Source organism: Arvicola amphibius, chromosome 9, assembly GCF_903992535.2.
Source record: "Arvicola amphibius chromosome 9, mArvAmp1.2, whole genome shotgun sequence".
Classification (NCBI taxonomy): Eukaryota; Metazoa; Chordata; class Mammalia; order Rodentia; family Cricetidae; genus Arvicola; species Arvicola amphibius.
This window is the reverse complement of record NC_052055.2, coordinates 89,770,905-89,792,289: the sequence shown is the minus strand read 5'-3', so window position 1 is coordinate 89,792,289 and position 21,385 is coordinate 89,770,905. Positions and strand designations below refer to the sequence as shown.

Below are 21,385 nucleotides of genomic sequence, written 5' to 3'. Positions count from 1 at the left end.
AACTAATGTGTACAAGAAGTAGAAAAGCAACATAAGCTATTTCCTGTAGGCAAGGCTATAAATAAGAAGATCAAGGAATCACAGAATTCAAACTGACAGAAAGCAAAGCCACTTGGAGGAAATGCTGTCACTTTAGTGGAGGCCACAAACTGAAAGTAAATAAGACACTGTGCCCAGGGTCTAACGTTTTGCTTGCAACTAGGTTCCTTAAATTCCAGCTTACGGTTTCTGAGAGTGAAACTTGTCCTCATATTTAGAAAAACATATTATAAGTGTCAGTGATGAACTTGTTTTTCTCAGCAGCCAGAGTGCACACCACTAACTCAATAGCCTTAATTACCTTCACCTTCCGGTATTAACAGAAAGGAAGCCACTGCTGGGAAGATGCTGCTCCAGAGACTCACCCATCAGGGCATGCGTCCCTTTGTTCCACCTCAACATTGACAGCCAAACTCTCCTGCTCGTGGGGTATGTCCATTTCAACAGGGACAGTGCAGCTAATACATAGAGAATCAGACCTTCCTTGAGGCATCAACACACTTGGCTTTCTCACATAAACAGGAGACAGAGGGTTCATTAAAAAACAAAACCAAAAAACTTCCCAGTAAACTGGGTGTGATGAGGCAGGAAGATCACTTGAGTCCATAGAGCCAAGGCCAACTTGGAAAACATACTAAGAGATTCCATCTAAAATAAATTGTTACAATAAATAAATAAATAAATAAATAAATAAATAAATGCATTGTTACCCTCCTTCACTGACAGCCTTCCTCTCCACGGACCTGCAGATCTGTGGAGGCCCAAAAAATGAGCTTATTTCCACCTGGTCTGAGAGTTTGAGATTGTTCAAAATTGTTGACAACAACCAGGGCTACACATTCTGACCCAGGGTGTGGTTGCTTAGTGGTGTGGGAGAACAATTCTGTATCTGTCAATTATGTTTTAAATAAACGCTAACTGGCCAGCAGCTAGGCAGAAGTATAGGCGGGACAATCAGACAGGAAGTAGAGATGGGGCAATAAGAACAGGAGTATTCTGGGAATAAGGAAGCTCTTCCCTCAGTCCTGCCCAGACCACAGAAGAAGCAAGATGTGACCTGCCCCACTGAAAAAGGTACCAAGCTATGTGGCTAACATAGACAAGAATAATGGGCTAATATAAGTTATAAGAGCTAATATGAAGCCTGAGCTAATGGGCCAACCAGTTTATATCTAATGTAGACTCTCTGTGTGATTTTCTTTGGGACTAAATGGCTGGGAAACCGGGCAGACAGAAACCACAACAAGCAGGCCCTCATGTTATAGCTAAGTCCTTTTGATGTAAAGATGGCCCATACAGGTAGACACCCCCCCCTCCACAACCAATGGTCAGGAAATACAAGCATACTCCCGCACCTTCTTTTGAGACGGGGGTTTGACCTTGGGAATGACTGTCTTCTGGACACTTGGTTTAGGGTGACTAAACAACAGAATGCTTTAGTCAAGAATTAATGCCTTGATGGCACAAGTAACTGTTCAAGTAGTCCTTTGTATCATGTTAATGCAGTCTTTTGTTTTTTTTCCCCTTTTTATATTGAGGTATAAAAGTGTATGGAAAATAAATTCAGCATTCAGTATGCAGTGAATTCAGCTGAGATGCCTAAGTCTTAGTGATTCTTTCTTATCTCTGTTCCTCTTACTTTACATTCTAATCCGCATGCCCCTACCCTGGTAAGTGGTTTACTTGTCAAAGCATGGTCCCCCGACACAGATTTGCCTCTGGGGCTGTTTGCTTTCTCTCATATTCTAGTGTGCAATGTCTTTGAAGTGAATCCTACAAAGGTGTAAATAAGCAAAGGTAACTTCAAGAACTGGTTTCTCCCAACAGGAGAATTTCTGTTTGAATATGCTGAAGCTTTAAGGTACCTCTGGAATTTGAAGAAGAAAACACACTGATCTACAATGGTTCAAGAAAGGAGAAGAGGAGAAATGAAGAGGAGGAGAACAGGATGCAGCACACGTATTGCTATGTACATGTTTCATGACAGCGGGAAACGTCTTGGTAAGACCTGAACACTTACAGAGCTCTTTGCGTCAGAGGAGAGTTAGAGGGTCTCTCTGCATCCGCAGGAAAAGACGATGAAAGGATGAAGGCCATGGGGCACTGTGCATCCAGTCTGCTCCTACATTACCTCATGTAATTCAAGAAGCTACACCCATTTTAGAGATGTGGATAAGACCTCTAAGTTTTGTGACTGAAGATCTCTTATGTGTTCTTGATTCTACCACAGGGATTCCACAGCATCCTAGGAGTTTTACCACTGATGAACCATCTCATTCTAATACAGGACCTGACATCTGAGACCGGTGCCAATGTGGAAATGACAGCTAGTCAGAGGATCACCTCCACAGAACACAAAGTCCTTAACCCCTTAGATGGGCTTTGCTGACAAGTCTCTCGTCATTTGGACACAAGCTAGAGCTATCTGGGAAAGGACAGTCAGCTGAGAAAATGCTCCTGACTATCCTGTAGGCAAGGTTCTGGGGGCATTTTCTTGGGGATTGATGTGGGAGAGCTGAGCTCACTGTGGGTAGTGTAATCCCTGGGCTGGTTGACCTGTAAGAAAGTAGGATAAGCAAGCCAGTAAGCAGTGTTCCTCCCGGGCTTCTGCTTCAATGTTCCTGCCCCAACTTCCCTAAATGATGAACTGTTATGTAGATGTGTGAGCCAAATAAACCCTTTCCTCTCCAGGTTGCTCACTGTTATCATGTTTTAACACAGCAACAGAAACCCTAAGACAGAGTTAGACGGAAAAAAAAAATGCCATCAAACAGAAATTACGTTTCTTCGCATGTGGTATTAGAATAAAATATTCTATGTGAGACCTTTGATAGTATTAAGAACGGAAGCCACAGTTGGAGAGAAGGAGTGCACCATCATTCTCCTAACACAAGAAGATTTTCACCCAGGTATGTTCGGAGATGGAGAGTGGACCACAGCTGCGGAACCTGGCAGCGTGCAGTGAATCCCATCCTTCCTAACCAGTGGCTTCTCTGGGCATCAGTTTCCTTTTGTATAAAACAAGGAAGCAATGGCATCTCACAGAGGTCTCAGCACAGTGGGTACTACAGGGTAAACTGAGGCCAGTGTACAAGGGGGAGTGCTACTTAAACTCTGATCTACACCACTTGCCACTGCAGTGGGCGAGTCCGCTTCTACGCGGAGTTGTCGACACAAGAACAGATTTTCAGGTTCAGATGTTGCTTCTGAAGACAACTCTTTCAGAAAGCATTTACTACTTTGGCAGAAATAAGTGTAATCAACACATTTTTAGTGGCTGCTTCCAAGTTTTAAAAAATGTGTTAGAATGCTCTGCAAAATACTTTAAGTAAAAATGTTGCTCAAACACTATGAAACCGTAACAATTATAAACCGCCCACATGAAGGAAAGGACTAAAGTGATTTACACATTGGCAAAAATTCAGGCTGGGGTTTTAGGTTAAAATTAAAAAACCTGCTAAAAACAAAGTGCTAAAGCTAAGCTGAGGACTACTCAGGATACCCCTCAATTTTGTCCAAACATAAAAAATATACCCGTTTCTTTGGTAGAAGAAAGAAAGGAGTTCATGGTTTTATAGGTCCTCCATCAAGTTTAAAATCCAGAACATTATAAAGCTGACTGGGGTCCAGATCCTATGTGATTACATTTTCATTAATTAAATAACTATAGACAGTCAAAAATCAACAAACACATTTTCATTAAGAAGAAGATAAAATAGTTCAGAAAGAAACAAATTACTCAGTTATATAAAAGATGATCTTCAGTTTCAGGACGCAGGGTTAGCCTAGCACAGGTCAGAAAGAAAACATTCTGAGTTTGGCACAATCCTATGAATTCTGAAACTGAAGCATATAGAAAAAAATAATGAATATTTCAGTGTGACTGAATGTTTCCATGTTCCTCTCACATTCTGAAATGGCTCCGAATTGGTTTCAAAACTTCCTATCTAAAGGTATATGTAATCAAAAGACCCACTCTTCATTTGTCCAGACACTACTAACATCTCCACAGCAGCCACACTTCTAGTCCTCATCCTCCTCTCAAGGATGCCTGGCTGACGTCAGCACCACTGACTGGCAATTCATCCAAGGACAGAAAGGCAGACAGAAGTATTACTTTCACTAGCTAATACATCAGGCTTGTGGGAAGGAAGTTCAACCCCATCACCATCCAGAAGCCAGAGTTTCAAGGATTTAGGCTTATAGCCTGCTCCCCACTGTGTCAAACAGTAGGCTGTGCCATGCAGAAAAGGGTGATCTACTCAACTCAGGCCTTGTTTTAACCCAAATTACAGTACATAGTAAATTTTTGACAAAGAAAGGAAGGGGAAGAAATCACTAAAAATAAAAAAGTACATTTATACACAAGAATTCACAGAAATATAAATGTAAAACTGGAAAAGGCATGGGCAGGAAAAACTCAGTTTGGACAACCGGATCAAAGCGAGGTTCTCTATGTGCTAGTCAAATAGGCTGAGTGGTGTGTCTAACCCTTCTCAGCCTCACCTAGAACCACTTCACAGGCATCCTCAGAAAATGAAGAGGCTAGCATAGCAGGACCTGAACAGTAGCATTAGGATTAACAGGAGAACCATGATCTCCAATAGCTTCTGAAAGAATATGAAATTACAGAAATGATACTGCCTAACTCTGTTGCATGTGTGTTTTGCACAGTGGCATGCCTTTGGTAGGGCCCACCAAGAGCATCCACTTCACCCAATTCCTGTTCACTCTGTGTGTGTGTGTGTGTTCATACATGTAACTTAAATGCACTTATGCTTACTGTTACATGTTATAATTGTCTGTTCATTGTATCTCATTTCAGATAACAAAAACTCGTGTTTTAAACTGGGATGTATTTTTAAGTCTCTTACAACATGGAGGACCCTGAGGAGTAGCTCTAGATGCCAACCAAGTAAGTTCTCTGTCGTTTTTAAATCAGTAACTCAAGTAAAGTTTTATCCTTCCAAAGATCTCTGATGCAGTTGGACAGCTAAGAGGTTCTGTCAGTTTAAAAGGACAACCTCACCAAAAAAAATTTCAGTAAAATACAAATACAAGACCTGCAAGTTATAAAGGTATGAGGACAAATACAAGTTATTAAATTTCTCTCACACTGCCTTCTAGAGTCTTTTTTAAAAAAAAGATTTATTTATTTATTATTTATTTATTTTTTATTTATTTATTTATTTATACAGTATCCTGCCTGTAGGCCAGAAGAGGACACCAGATCTCATTATAGGTGGCTGTGAGCCACCATGTGGTTGCTGGGAATTGAACTCAGGACCTCTGGAAGAGCAGTCAGTGCTCTTAACTGCTGAGCCATCTCTCCAGCCCTGCCTTCTATAGTCTTAAAAATACTTTTCATTGTACAAAAATATCTGTCACAGTCATTCTGCCATAAAAATGCTACTGTCTATACAATGCATATGTCTAAAACTTCTGTTTACACAAACCCAAAGAATTCTTGTGAGTTCCAGGGAGCCAAATTGAAGGATCCACCTTAAACAAGTCAGATATACCCCTCTCAATTCCCTGATCCTAATAACTATTTTTTCCCTAAACTTAACTTTGTCTGTTCTGCCAATACCTTAAACAGGTGTAAGAGACACCAGACATTTCCACACCACAAACACTGGACAGGAGCAAAGAGACCACCTACGCCAGGATGTGACCAGCACCTAGCCTTCTCAGGTTCCCCTCAAAGACGACACCCACAGATAAGCAGGGAGCAGTCTTGAGAATCTGCCACCCCAATTCCTTTAACCTGTGGTGCCTAACCTCCCACTTTTTTTTTTTTTTTTTTTTTTTTTTTTTTTTTTTTTTTTTTTTTTTTGGTTTTCGAGACAGGGTTTCCCTGTAGTTTCTAGAACCTGTCCTGGATCTAGCTCTTGTAGACCAGGCTGGCCTCAAACTCAGAGATCTGTCTGCCTCTGCCTCCCGAGTGTGTGCCACCACCGCCCGGCTCACATTTTTATTATAAAAAAGAGCAGGGAATGTAATGATCTGTCCTGTCCCTTTAAGAGACAAACCACGCCCAACCCCCCCAACCCCCGCCGGTAAGCTGAGGCAAGCTGATCTTCAGCTTCCAGTCCCTTCCTTTTCCATCTCCCTCTCGAAGAGGCAACTTTCGCCTCTCCCTTCTCTTCCTTCTCTCTCTTAATCCCCCCCCCCCCCCCGCTCTTCTTCCTTTCTCCTTTTCCCCTCCATAACCACTAAATAAATATCCAACCTCACTCTGCATGGAGTGCCTATCCATGTCTCTATCTCTTGCCTGCTGCAGCATGGTTTCCTGCCTGGGACCAGCTGCCTTCGGAGACCTGCGGCATGGTCTCATGGTGTGCCCATCTGCCTCTCCTCGTGGCCTGCTGCAGGAGGCACTTTGGGAACTGTGCCAGTCTCTGCCTAGGACTGGCTGCTCTAGGAACCCGCTGCCCACTGCCGCTGCTCGGGGATCTGCAATGTCTCTGCCGCTGCAACCACTGCAACCACTGGGGATCCTGCAGCATTTTACTTAATCCATTACAAAGACTACCTGTTCTCAAGGACTACCTATGTCAGGCCTCTTGTGTTCATCATTCCCACACTTCACAGATGATCTTATGAGCATCAGCCCTGGCTCTGATTTCTTCTAGCAGTTTTCTTCAGTCTTTTTGCTTTAAATTACAGAACTGTGGTCTTACTATGTTGCCCAGGATAAAATGCAGTGGCTACCACAGTTCTGTTCCATTCCATTTCTGTACTGGGCTGGCTTACTGCTCCTTATGCTAAGCAGTCCACATCCCTTATTTGGGCATGGTGGACTACTTCCTGAAATTCCTGAGCTCAAACAGAGTTCCTGTCACAGCCTAGTAAGTACTTAGGGCTACAGACTGGCAACCATGCCCAACAGAACTTCTCTGACAATGAGATGTAACAGATACCGTACTGTTGTCTAAATCAGCTAATCATAATAACTTGTGGAGGCCCCAGAAAATGTGAGCCTATTTCCACGTTGACCAAAGGTCAGAGAGTTGGAAGTTACCTTTATTCCTTCAAGGTTATTGTGCTTCTACCTCAAACAATGGTCCCACCTAGATTTATAGAGTTCTGCTCTCTCAAGGTTATTGTCAACTGTGTAGCTAATAGTCAGACCTTTTATTTCAGAAATAGAGAAGTAAAAGTTTCCACCTCAAACAAAAGTATAAGGATCCAACAGAGTTCCAATTCCATTAAGGAGATAACATTGGATTCCACCAGGGAGTGGTTTGCCTACAGAATATTTCAGTCTAGGGTGTGAGTGTGACTTGTTTTAGAACAGCAACAAAATGGTTAACTATGGTATGGACATATCCTGCAACCTTCACTGGTCTGTTCATTTCCTTGTACCTTGTTAAAACAGTTTTTTGTCTTACTCCACCTTTTGGGGTCAGGAGCATTTTAAGAAATTAGAAATTAAACACGGGTGATTTCAATATTCACTGTCACTCCCTCCTGGTACTAGTCTCTGTTTCTCCTGTTTTACTCTTTTCACGTCTTCATATTCTTTATTAATGTTTCTAGATTCCCCACACCCCTACCCTGGAGAATGATATTTCTTGGCGGCTGGTCCCCAACAATAACTGTACTATCTTAGAACACACTGGGTTGTAGAGCTACTGTGAGCTTCCTTTTCTTCACTCTGTGTGAGATCCACCTATCATGTAACTGCTGGGGAGATCCAAGGCTATAACATGTTCTGTAGCATTTTCTAATTTAGGAGCATCATACTAATCCTGGGTACTAATCATACACACCCATCTCCTTTCAAATCCACCCATGTGCCCCATACATGTTTGTATGCTTATAAGATATACTCGTCAGACATATATGGAAGGGGAGCCCTTAGCCTGGAGTGCCTCTCAGCACTTGACTGCAAGGATTTCAAGGAGAGGTAGACTGGTCATCTGCACAGAGAATGACCAGTGTCACAAGACCAAGGGAGTTCAAATCAGGTTAAGAGGAGCTCAAAGAATCGTACCAAATTCTACTGCAAAGCCACCTCTACAGTGTTCAAGGATGAATCAAATGAGAGGAAGTGAAGAATAATCTCAGGCAGACAATTGTTGTGTGGCTAAGGAGAGATTTCTGAGGAAGAAAGACACTTCTTTAAGGACACACTTAATGAAGGGGCTAATTACCGATGAGAAGTGAGGAGTCTGTTGTGACACAGAGTTCTACAGACAGTCCCACTCAAACACACTAAACAAACCAAGGCTAGAAGACAACTGCAATGATACAGGAAGAAGGACCTCAGACAACAGCCGAGCCTGCTGGCTCTCTGTGGATAAAAGCATAGCTGCCTCATTCTACCCTGATCTAGACGACACTACACTTAGTTACACACCGCTGTAGCACAATCACTAACAAATCTAAGTGGCAGGTTTCTGACTTATTTCTACACGTATTTTCCAAGGAAACTTAAAACATATTTCCAAGGGGAAAAAAAAAACACATTTGCTATAACAGATCACAAAATACTTGGCATGAGGATGATGACGAAAAGGGTTATGTGCACCTAAACAGGTTGTAATGATTTCCAAACAACAAAAGCACACAGAATTCACGTGAAGCCAAATGAGGGAAATAAATCTAAGACACCAAACCAATTACATTCATAAGCACAGGGCAGCTAATATGCGTTCTTCTGTACTGGCCTTTATGCCCAATCTACACAGATAATGCTACAACTGGATGTTTTCTTTATAAATGCAACCACCGCAAAACAGAAACAGAACTTCATGAAGCAGAACCTTGGCTAGGTCTGTGGTGTACAGAAACAGGAACTCAGGCACCAAGGTCAGGATGACTATGCATACTAACCCTAACAAACTTCTGTCTGCCACTGCCAACGATCCACACCAATGACCCGATGACCTGCCCTGACCTGCCTATAAAGTTGGGTATCATGAATGCTACTTGTATTCAGGTATTTTGTGGTAAAAGATAAAGTTAGGAAAAGTTTAAAGTAAAAAAAAAAGAAAGAAAGAAAGAAAAGAAAACCCTGCATCAGCAGCATGGAGAAGACATTTAAGTAATGTACTTCCCTGGGAAATAAATGACACTGATCTACTTACTTTCGAAAGACAAATAATTTGTCCAAAGCTAAATATCAGTGTTAGGGAAAAAGATCTCAGCTTCCTGTAGCCTGTGTCATACCCAGTGCCAATGGCATGATGCCCCAACAATTTGTGATGTCAAATCAGGGCCATGGAATTTGGGCAAGTTAATCTGTGTCTCCACCCTCAACACACAGGACAAGCGAAAGCAATTATGTGAATGTTTTGTGCATAAGGACTGACAGAGAACTGGAATTTGGCCTCTTGGACTATGGACCAGAAGAGCAGAATGCGGAAAGAACGGCATATTGTCCTGTCACTACTTATTCCTTTTAAATAATATATAATACTTTATATTTTAATTGACACACAGTAATTGAATGCATTTGGGAACTACAGTGTGTATATGTGTATAACTGGCAATGATCTAACAGGCAATATTTGGGCAATCTGGGATCTCAAACACTGATCTTTTTGTGTGCGCATTAGGAACATCAAGATCCTCTATGCCGTCTACATCAAGACATTCAACTGTCCTATTCTCTAATTTAACTTAACACAGAGCGAAGTTTCTGCAGCTATTCCAAAAGAAAAATTAAGAGCCACACTAAAGAAATTAAAGCTAAGTATTCTGTTCAATCAGGGCTTTCCCAAGCTATGCAACAATTAAAATATTTATGTTACTGAAATTAAAGTGAGGATAAGAGACATGGCTAACACAAAAGTTGAAATTACAGTGTTCACTTATGAAAACTCTTAAATTTCACATGAGCTAATACGCAGATGGCATTTTAGAAAGACAAACCACGACGCTCTAGTCTGGTGTGAGAAGGGGGAGCATTCGTTCACACTCTCTCACTTACCTCACATCCATCATTCCCAGCTGTGCCCTTGGAGACCGAGGGCACACTGGCACCGAGGGAATGGTACCTCCTTTTTGTAAACTGAGGGTGGTGTGCTTCATGAGGGTGAACTCTCCTGCGGTGCTCTTGGATACTGCTGTAACTTTTTGACAGGTTTCCCACAAGCACATTGTTTCCGAGTGTGTTCTCTGTGACACAGACGGAACTTAAGCTGGCTGACTTTTGGAAAAGAGAAACGTCGTCTTTTCTTGGAAATGGTCTCTGTTTCGTGTTGGCATCACCTAAATGTCTCTCTGTCTCTGTGCGACAGGGAAGGCTATCTTTTTCTGAAGTCGTCTTGTCCCGGGCACTAAGTTGTACTTCTGAGTCACTGCTCTGAGCAGAGGAAACTATCACTCGGTCGGAGCCCCTGTCCGGAGCACCCGGCAGAGGTTTCTGCTCACTGTGGTCTGCTGCAGCTGTCCTGGCTGGCTGCACACCATCCTCCGGTGCAGGGCTTGTGGTGGGGTCCTCTGGCACCAGCTCTCTGGCTGGCACGGCTGGCTGTTCCCTGGCAGGCTGACCGCCACCCTTCTTGCCTTCTCCTTCACTGTTTCCCCCCACAGGAACAGTGTCACCTACAGTTTTCTGGAACGGTTTTCTTCTGAAATATCTTCTTCCGGGCAAGTGTTTTTCAGGGCTCAAGGGAGTTTTGGCAGGATCAAAATACTGTTCTTCTTTCTCAGCCCGAACACAGCCACAGACATTCCCCATTTGATCCACAGGCACTCACGGCTCCACGAACTCACTCATTTCAAACTCCGGAGTGTCCAGGACCGGCTCCACCAAGTCCTGGGATTCCACTCTGACCCGTAATTCCTAGCAGACTGTGGTGACCATCCTCTTCAGCCTGAAGCCATGTTGTTTATGAGAAAATCACTTGCAAGAAATGCCTTGGCACCCTGCCAGCTGGTCTCTGTGTCTTATTAGGCACTGTGGCTTATTCCTGGCCGCCAGTCCTCTGAGACAAACATGACTACTCACAATCAAACAGGACACCAAGGCCTGAGCTTCATTCCAGAGACCACCGCCCGCAGATTAACAGAGCGCCTCTAAAAAGCGCACACGGTATCACCATCTGCATTAACCTCTGAAGCCGAGCAAAGGGAAAGTAAACACAGCCGAAACACTTAATGGTAAAGTGCCCTTCAAGTTCTGTCTCAAAGTGCCTTTCAAACTCCAGTGCAGAAAGTCCCTCCTGTATGACTCCCACACCCCTAAAAAATCACCAACTAATTTTAGGGCTTACATAAATGAAAACCTTAAGAGTCTCTCTATGTTAAGACTAACTCAGAAAAAAAAATGGAGTAAAAATAAGATTTAACAATTGAAGGGAAGACAAAACACTGAATGCCAAAAATAGTTTAATCATCTCTAAAGCCAGTCTTTTAATACAGCTTGATATATTTTCAAATAATAACTCCCTCGGTTGCCTGCTCCTTAGGGTTGTCACATGAGCAAATGAATAGGGAGTGATTTAAAGGTGGAAGTTCCTGCACATCTGACACATACATCAGGGCAGGTCAACTTTCTGCTCCGTAATTGCACTTGGGTTACATATTAAACAGCTTTAGTAGGGCCACGGTTGAAAATTAAGAAGCCAGTATGGAGACTGATACTTTGAGCTGAGCATATTTCTAACACTGAGTCATAGACCTGGTGCAAAGGAAATTGGTGTGACATGAGAAAGATTGACACACAGGGCAATGCCATTTGGAGAGCTGGTAATGCCTTCCAAAGGTAGTCTTAATCTTCCACCAATCACAGATGCAACTCACGCTGTGTTTCTGAGGAGGGATATGCAATCAAACGCTCAGGTTAACACAGATGTTGTAGGTGTCTGTCTGTAACATATCTGTATTAAAAGGGTTACTTAATTATTTTAAAAAAAATTAAACATTATCCAGTGACATAGTCTTGGGCTTGTTTGTTCTTAAATTTTCAATGTCTTCAACAGTAATGGAGCAGCATTTAAATGCAGACCAGCTGCTATGTGTACTGACAGGGTGGAGAAGCAACCGTGATTGGCACTCCCTCCACCCTTCGCCCTGGCCCTGCCAAACTAAGCAACTGTCCATGGTTAAGTCACATGCACCGTTCCCTTCCAGAAATGGCTCAGCTTTTGCATCTGCCTGGTAACTGGTAACTTTTCCAATCTTCTCCTGAAATGCCCTGCTGGGCCTTCCACAACCCCTCAACTTTTCTTCACACACTTCGATTTGTATTTATATCGCCAGTGGGTGTATAACCCTTGGTTACAGCTAGCTTGCCCTTTAACAGAAAGCATACCTCATCGTGATCGAGCATATAGTGCTTCAGGACATGAGACTGTCAGGAGTATAAGTCCTACCTTCTGAACGCCAGACTGAAAAACAGATTCAACCTATGATGCTCAGACGCATCTTTAAAAACAGACCACTGGTTTGTCTGAAATTTTTGTCTTATTTATGCAACAAGTAGAGGAAATAAAAGGCTACACACTCTGGGTGAGGGTGACCACTCTTCTCTCTGGGCATGGTAGGAGTTCGAATCTTCGATTACCATAGCAATAAGAACAGCTTCATTTCATTTACATTTTATTCCAGCAACCAAACTCAAACTCTACTCCTCCTGCCTCTCATCCCCGACTCTGATACACAAGCAGTACCGCAATGGCTGGCTTAATGTGCAATTCTTCTTAAATGACCCTTTGCTTTAGAGTCCCTCAAATGTGGAGTCTGCATATGCTGCCTCTGATTCCTGCTTACCCACACTCCCATCTGTTATTTCCCTGTTTCTGCTGCAAGCAGCTGGGGAACGTTTCCTCTGCCATCTCTGGTGGCATTTCAGACTGTGAACCAGCCTTTTCTACTCTTGTTTTCCTTCCATGGTTTCATCAATCCGTTTTCCCTTTGCCTCACACATCTCTCTGAATATTCATTCCTTTTCATTTCCTCAGCAAGACCTGTTCCTGCCCCATCATCCTCATGGGCCCTCCCGACAACAGGGGACCCTTTGCTCAGACTGTCAAAACCCTTTTTGTGTTGATAAGCCCCTATACCATGACTTCTCAGGTTTGCTCTGCTCAGCAGACTAGAACACAGGATAGATAGTTCACTTACCCTTCAAACCCATCCAGAAGGTCAACCATTTTCTCCCTGCTACCAACCTTAGATCTCACAATATCTTTTCTGATGTCCTAAAGACTTTAACCTGAGTCCTTCTCTCCATTTTCTATACCCTGTGGCCAAGTTTCTTCCATTACCAAAATGTCACCTCTTGGATACAATTTTCACACACACCCCCACCTCTATCCCTCACCTCTGAAACCACTTCAGTTTCTTGGCTCTTCTCCCTCACGATGACCACTTCATTTCCATCTATTTTACATAGAACTAAAGATTTAAAAACTAGTTACACTTTATTTATTGGAGAAGGGTGCACATGCTAGCACACAACTGGAGGTCAGGGGACCACCGACAGGAGTCAGTTCTCTCTTACCACGTGTGCTCAGCGTTGAGCCTTTGGTTTGTCGACAAGAGCCTTTGTCCACTGCACCTTCATCTCGCTGGCCCATCAGATTTTATTTTGTTAAAATATTTTTTCCCTCGAGCTCAGTCAGAGAGGCCATCACAAGAAAGAATAAAAAAAAAGCCAGCAATGAAATTGTTTCCCTCCTCTGAAGTCTTTTCAACTGCCCCACAGTGATCTCTAGGGTGATAGTCAAATTAGACACAGCCTGCCTTATCAGTTATGTGATGAACTAGCTGGCTCCATTCCAGTGAGGGGCCTCAGACTTTCTCATCTGGGTCCTCGCAGTTTCAACCATAATTTAGAAAGTGCTGTGTTGTGGATACTGGTTGAAGATGTGTTTCATTCATTTACGCTGGGGACCATTTGTTTAATGATGCAGACACGTGTTGCATTCTTTCATGTTGCATTTACTTAACTCTGTGAAGCTGCATCACTTTGCCTGTCTAAAACACCTGATGGTCTAATAAAAAACTGAACGGCCAGTCATGAGGGAGGAGAGGGATAGGCAAGGCTGGCAGGCAGAGAGAATGAACAGGAGGAGAAATCTTGGAAGAGGAAAAAAGGAGCAAGAAAAGGAAGAGAGGAGGATGCTAGGGGCCAGCCACCCAGCAACACCACCAGCCCTGGAGTAAGAAACAAAGAAAGGAATATAGAATAGAAAATGGTACGAGCCCAGAGGGAAAAGGTAGACGGGATAACTTAAGAAAAGCTGGCTAGAAACAAGCCACACTAAGGCCAGGCATTTCTAAGTAATAATAAGACTGTGTATGTATTTATTGGGATAAAACGACGACAGGACTGACCTCGTGCGCTGATGTCTAGGAGATAACAACCGAGTCACTCCTACTTCATACAGTCTGGTAGCATGGTCTGGCTTGTGTCCCACAAGCAAAGCTTTGCCCTTGCTTAGTGCTAAGGCCTCTTTGTGCTTTTCAGGGTGTGGTCTTCTGATAATGACAACCTTTAGTGCTCTGAAGTCCTGGCTTTCAGCTAGCTATTCACTGTCTTGCCTTGACTTCAGCAATCCTGTTGACTGGACACCTTCATCAATAGTCCCGTAGGCAGGCTGGTTAACACCACATCCCCACTTGTCCAGTCCTATCAGCCCTGGGTTTTTTTTTTTCATCCTAGAGGATTCTTCCCTTTCCATACGGCTCAGATCCTGCTCCTGAACAAGCTCCTTTACTCCCCTCACCCGCCCCAAGATTTGATTTAAAACCCCACCTACTTCCTTTCTGAAGCTAGACTGAGGGTCTGACAAACGTTTTGTGAGACGAGCAACTAAAGAACTAAAGAAAGGCACAAGGCTCACTGTAAATCCAACTTCAGATGTTTTTCAAACCGTATCGCTGTCCTCAGACCTATATAAATCACGGCTGTTAGGTGAGACTTTTCTTCTAATCTGGCTTTTTAGAATACGTCTACTGCCATCTAGTGTCTACTGGAGGAAATTGAATTTCTTATACTATGGATTTGAGTCAAACTTTTTGCATACTAAAACAAGTAACACTGCCCAAAGAACAAGAGAAACATGTCCGCATTTAGGAAAAACAGATCTCTACCTCTCAACTCTAAGATTACAAAAGAAGGTCTTTAAAGGCAAATAGAGAAGCTCTCGGAGACCAGGAGATGAGATGCCAGGCTCACCGTGCTACTAGAAAGGTAACTGGAGTACTGTTCTGAAAATAGCCTGAAATTTGCTTTTCATTCAGAGGATACTAAGCACCTTCTCGTGAACCACCTGAAAACCAGCCGCAAGACACAGAAACAGCAATGAAGAATGCTCGGACTTACCTGAAAGTGCAAAATTATTGTCCATATTAATCCCAGAGTCAGCTTAGGATTCCCATCTGTTATGTCATCATTTCTAATATTCACTAACTTCACCTGTTTTATAGATGAAGGAGAGATAAACAAACTTTATTATGAGCCGGGCACGAGTTCTCTTTACCTATAAAGGAAAGGCTAAATTATACAAAGAGTGCAAAGACCACCAATACTGTTTCCCTTCCCTTCTGTGGTCTAGAAAAAAAAAAAGACGGTCTAAACTGGGTATGTTGTGGTTTTCTAGAACAAGAACAGGAAGTACCCACTTGTCAAAAATGCAATTCAAAAGATGTGTCTGGGGCCGGGCAGTGGTGGCACACGCCTTTAATCCCAGCACTTGGGAGGCAGAGGCAGGTGGATCTTTGTGAGTTCAAGGCTAGCCTGGTCTACAAGAGCTAGTTCCAGGATAGGCTCCAAAGTTACAGAGAAACCCTCTCTCGAAACCCCCCCTCCAAAAAAAAAAGATGGGCCTGGGTAAAACATTGTGATCTTAAAATCAGGGGACAACTTCTTTTGAAATGAGCTTATTTCACCCTTATAATCAAGCAGAAAATGACCCAAGCCATACACAACTTTAACAGCTTGTCCATCTACTACAGAGTTTTAAAAAACTACTTTGTATTGTAAGTATTTAAATCAAAGAGTATCTAGAAGCTGAGCAGACATCACAGGACAGGGCAACACTCAAAACCAAGCTTATCAACTGTTCACCTCTGACATTCAGGTAGATAGACAAATGTGATGGTCTCCATCACTCATAGCCTACACAGACGAATTAAATACTGAGACATACATCGTTATGTTGCACATTTTGTTTCCTTATTTAATAGAGCAAGATGAGGCAAGGACGATCCTTCTTCACCCTGTCCCTTGTCCCTTCTGTCATGTGAGAATGCAGGCTGCCCTTGCCAGGGCGCCTGTCCTTGTCTTGCCCTTCAATCCCAGCCTCTAGAGTCTAGAACCACAAGGAATGACTTTGGTCTTTATGAATTATACAGTTAGTCTATGAGAGCAGCACAAAGACCAAGCCAGCTATCTACTTACAACCAACAGAAGACTGTCGCCCCACTAGTGAGTACAAACACTGCTAGCACTGTTTCTAGAAGCAGGGTGGAAGCTATGAAAATATTCTAATCTATGCAGTGTGGAAAGTGAGGTGTTGCCGCACCCCTACCAGGAACTGTTGCATCCACAGGCTTTCCTGAGGTACTGTTGCTACTCAGACGGCTCTAACTCCCCAGGCAATGATGCACTCTAATTCCAGCAGGGAGAGTCAGTCCTTCTTGTTCAAGGGAAAATAAAGCACTCCCCATTCTTCTCAGCTTGCACTCAAGACTAACTTCCTTTCCGTAGGAATGTTTGAAACCATCCTTAAACATTTGCCTCAGCAACATGCACCACAGTACAGACCCAATTAAACCTACACATTACCTGACATAATCCTATGCAGGTGTATTTAATCACTTGTGTTTCTAAGGCTAGCGTCTGGACAGTCCCCTACCTGGCGTCTTTTCAGATAGTCCAGTGCAATCTGTACGTTCTGCAGTCGGTGGAAGCGCATCCGACCCTTCTCTCTGGGCTAAGGACAGAAAATCAGAAGCGTAAAGATACTACAGTTTACAACATTACTGACCATGTTAATTTAAATATATTATCTGCTTTTCCGGTAGGCCTAAACGTGTTTCTTTTACTTTTTAAAAGAGGTTTTTAACCCTTTTCTATCATCTTGGACTGAATTTCAAGTCTGAGGGACTTTTTCTAAATTTAGTTTAAACATATGTTCTATTCCAAGTGCTTCCTTTAAGTAAAAGGAAAACCTTAGACCATGGAGACCCTTGGTGTCTACAAATAGAACAATCCTGGCTAACTGGTGCTTAGCTATAAAATAATCATAAATCTCCATTTCACCTTCTTAATATACACTATCAGCAAGATGGTTTTTCTAATTATACTTATGGATTTATGAAAATGAGGTAAAAATAGCATGCAATTAGTACTTGAAAAATGAAAAACAAAAAACACCAAGGAGAAAGACAAGAGGTTTATTTATCCGTGACTGAGAGGAAAACGCAGCTTATACTATGCAATACTTTTCCTCTGTATTTTATTTCAGCTTTTACACTAAGTTGGACTTAATGTCAGGCAAAAAGGACTCCGTACTTCTGTGTTTCATTGGATGCAATGCAACTGTTTGTCCAGTTTAGGAAAAGTATCAAATCATAGTTATTTTCTTTACTGCCATTTTCCTTAAGAAATGTTACACATTAGCAGAAAGAAAAAAGAATCGGAGCTGGAAAACACTTCACAAAAATACAAAGAATGGGGCTGAAGTGTATCACATGAAATAGTCTACAAGCAAAAAGGCAGAAGAAACTGAAGCCTTCACTTCTGAAATAAAAGCTGTTGACATCCAAGGTGCCATGATAAAAGACAGCAGACCATAAAAGAGAAAAATAATTTTGGTGTCAGGGCAGAAATGAGGCTGAAAGTTCACAAACTGGATCCTACAAAAAGATAATTTCCAAGGAAATCGCAGTGGGGACTGGGATGCAGATGGCCAGAGCAGCTCATCTGTCTCTGAAAAGGTAGGCGGCCCCTGTCAGCTAAGTGTCAGACTGCCTTGTGATCTTACGGGCTATAATACTTAAAATCTTGCCCCTTCTGCATCCCACAGATGGGTATGATTTAAGGAAACGGATAAAAATCTCCCTAAGCCCCACTCCAGAAAGTTTTCATGCTTGAAATATCAATTCCAGAAGGAAATGAATGTACATAAAAATTAGTATAATAGTCATCAGTATTCTGTTTATATGCAGTGTAAAAAAACTAATGTCTAAATAAGTCAGTCATTTCAGCTCTGAAGAAACCTTTAAAGAGAAAATATTTCCTTTGTCCAGTTTCTCAACACACACGACCAGCCTGCTCTGGGGTTGGGTGCCTGTGTCTCCTCTATGAGCTGGAGCCCGTGAGTTACTGGCCTATCGTGTTAGCGCTGCACGCACACACGCCCTGCTAGGTTAGTGAGTTACGGGGGTGACACCTACCCCCTTGTCCTCATCCTCCACATCCTCATGCTGCTCACACTCGCATGCTGCTGGTGCACTCACCAACCGTAAGGTCTTCAAAAAGTCTCGCTCCCTTGGCTAGTGAACATAACAGACAGAAGACAGGACAGCAAGGATACAGACAGACCGGGAATGAAAAGGAGAGCATGAGCAGGTGTCATGAGGGAGAGCAGACAACAGAGAGGGAGAAATGGTCACACAGGAAGGGAGGACACCTGGGGTAGCCCCCTTCTCAGGGAATCGACTGCCTTGCTGAGCAGGAGTCTTTCCATGTGTGGTTGCATTGTGTATGGACTTCTTTTAAGCAAAACCAAAATAAAACAAAACACCAGAAAACAACCCAAAAAGAAGCACAAAGAAAAATAGTAATGTTAATTATAGAACCTATCACAAAAGCAAAAACATCTGTATTCAGGTCCACATGGCGTCATGTGGAGACGGGCTGCTGGAGATGGGGTGCTGCAGCAACTGACCAGAACTCTTGTCTTCTGGTGGAAATTCATAGTGTGAAGAATAAATGCTACAAATGCCTAACATCTGTGCTGCAAACACCCTGGCCATGTGTGCACAGAACTATAGGCTTAGCAAAATAAATGAGGAAACCTCTAACTTACCAAGGTGTCTCCAGAAAGGACCTCCAGAAGGGAGATCAAATTGTGCCCGTCCCTCAAGTCTTCGTAGAGATCGTTCACGTGTTTCCGAACCTGCACAGAATAAACAACATTCTTCAGTCCTGGAACTCAGAACCGGCCTTACCATTCCTTCACGTGGTGTTCGCCTATGCATTTTTATTCTCTCATTACTTGAAAACTTAATTTAAAACCAAAAGAAACTTGACTTTTCAGAGCAACTATTCATAAAAATGACCAGAATTACTAACTTTTTAACACCTCAGATTAAGTACTATCATGAACTACTATATGGGCTTACAAGGTTTTTTTTTTATAAGATTTATTTATTATATATACAATGTTCCTCCTGCATGTACACCTCCATGCCAGAAGAGGGCACAGATGGTGGTGAGCCACCATGTGGTTGCTGGGAATTGAACTCAGAACCTCTGGAAGAGCAGCCAGTGCGCTTAACCTCTGAGCCATCTCTCCAGCCCCAGGATTGTAAGTTTTAAGTATACGTAATATCTTGACTTTATTCATGATTCCTGACACAACCAGGGCCGCCTTAACACAGCGTTGTGTTTCTGCCTCCAGCTGGTCTTCATACTAACAAAGTGGTTCTCAGGCTTCCTAATGCTGTGACTCTTTATCACAGTTCCTCGTGCTGTGGTGACCCCCAACCATAAAATTATTTTTGTGGCTACTTCATAACTGTAATTTTGCTACTGTTATGAACTGTAATATAAATACCTGACATACAACCCCTCTTGCATGGACACACATTTATGAATCTGTGTAGGATGTGTATGTGTGTGTGTTCTATAACCTCTCTGTTTTGTTTGTTGTACAGAAATAAAACCCAGGGCTTTATATGCTTGGCAAGAAATCTATCACCAAGCCATATGCCTATCTCTGGCAATTTATTTTAACAGTGTTAGAAAATATATTTGATTAATGAAAAAAATTCCCTTAAGAGTGTCATATCTTAAATTTACATGTTTCTATGCCCAGTGTGTGAGGCTTTCTGTAAAAGTCACAGGATCTTTGAACACTCGCATACACCTTTGGCATCAATCATACTGACAGATACAGGCAAAACTTAGACTCAGAGGCCCCAATGCTAAGGCAGTGCTTGTCACAGCAAAACTGACTTGCTTTTAATCGATTCTCCATCTTTACAAACTGGAGCTACAGCCTGACCTCCTAATCCCCACAGAATAGCACCAGATCACAGATCACACCTGGAGCTACAGTGTGACCTCCTCATTCCCACGGGATAGCACCAGATCACAGATCACACCTGGAGCTACAGCCTGACCTCCTCGTTCCCATGGAACAGCACCGGGATCACAGATTACACCACAGTAAAGAAAATATTAAAAATATTTTCTCTTGGGCAGAAAAAATATGATTTGAAAATAATTTTAGGTAATATTCATTTATAAAATCTATAATTATTCAAAACAGTTATAAAAGTTTTACTGTTGTGTTATCATATGCACCTCAAGATATCTTTAATTGACAATCCCCCTCAGGGTCTTAACCATAATTCAGAAATAAAATCTTTTTCAAGGGCCTTTTCAGGAACACACATTCTACATACATGGCACATACAAGAAGTATACATATCACCATATATGCCATACACATATCAAGGACATTTTTAGGGAACATACATGACACACAGGCACACCACTTAATGAAATGAACACAGTATATAATTTTCTAATTGCACATTAAAGCCCTAAAAAGATTCTCAGTTCCTTTCCACCACACAGACTTGGATTGGCAAGACCTTTTCGGTGCTTGGTATGCCCACTGTGCACCTAAACCTACTCATTTTCCCTGTATCTCCAGGGCAGCCAGGAAGCTGCAGGGAGCACCATTACACAGGGACATCATGTAACTACTGATGCTCAGCCAGTTAGTTCAACTCTCAAACAAATGAATTTGTTGTACAGATCTGACATCCTCTGCCCACAAAACAGTGGTAAACATGCATGTCCCAGGGCCGGGGTTCCCAAGAACAGCAGCTAGCACTGCGGAGGGCGCTGCTGAATCCTGCCATTTCCTCTCGTTCTCCCTCCAGGACAGGTTAAACCAGGGTGTGATTCTGAACACTTATCTCATAGAAAGGCAATTTCACAACTTCTCTTGCTAACAGACTGCGCCAAGCTCCACTCATAAGAAAACTTCTCAGAATAAAATGTCATTTCTCACCATTATATTTATGCTACAATAAAAACGCTGAGCATGCTTCAAAAGGAAAATATTGTATCACATAAAACCAAATTATGAAAAGAAGAAACTAAGTATGAAGGAAAAGAAGAATCTGGAACCTTCATTTT

General features: G+C 42.5%; 1 protein-coding gene across 2 annotated transcripts in view; it reads right to left on the bottom strand.

The window, feature by feature from the left end:
• Positions 1 to 21,385, bottom strand: part of Dst (dystonin) — a 391,633-nt gene that overhangs the window by 179,129 nt on the left and 191,119 nt on the right. For both annotated transcript variants that reach the window (XM_038342010.2, XM_038342008.2), the window contains exons 6-8: positions 19,038 to 19,127; positions 16,860 to 16,937; positions 15,326 to 15,418 (exon numbers count right to left, since the gene is read on the bottom strand). In XM_038342010.2, coding sequence (XP_038197938.1) covers positions 15,326 to 15,418; positions 16,860 to 16,937; positions 19,038 to 19,127 — 261 coding nt within the window. The remainder of the gene's footprint in view (positions 1 to 15,325; positions 15,419 to 16,859; positions 16,938 to 19,037; positions 19,128 to 21,385) is intronic.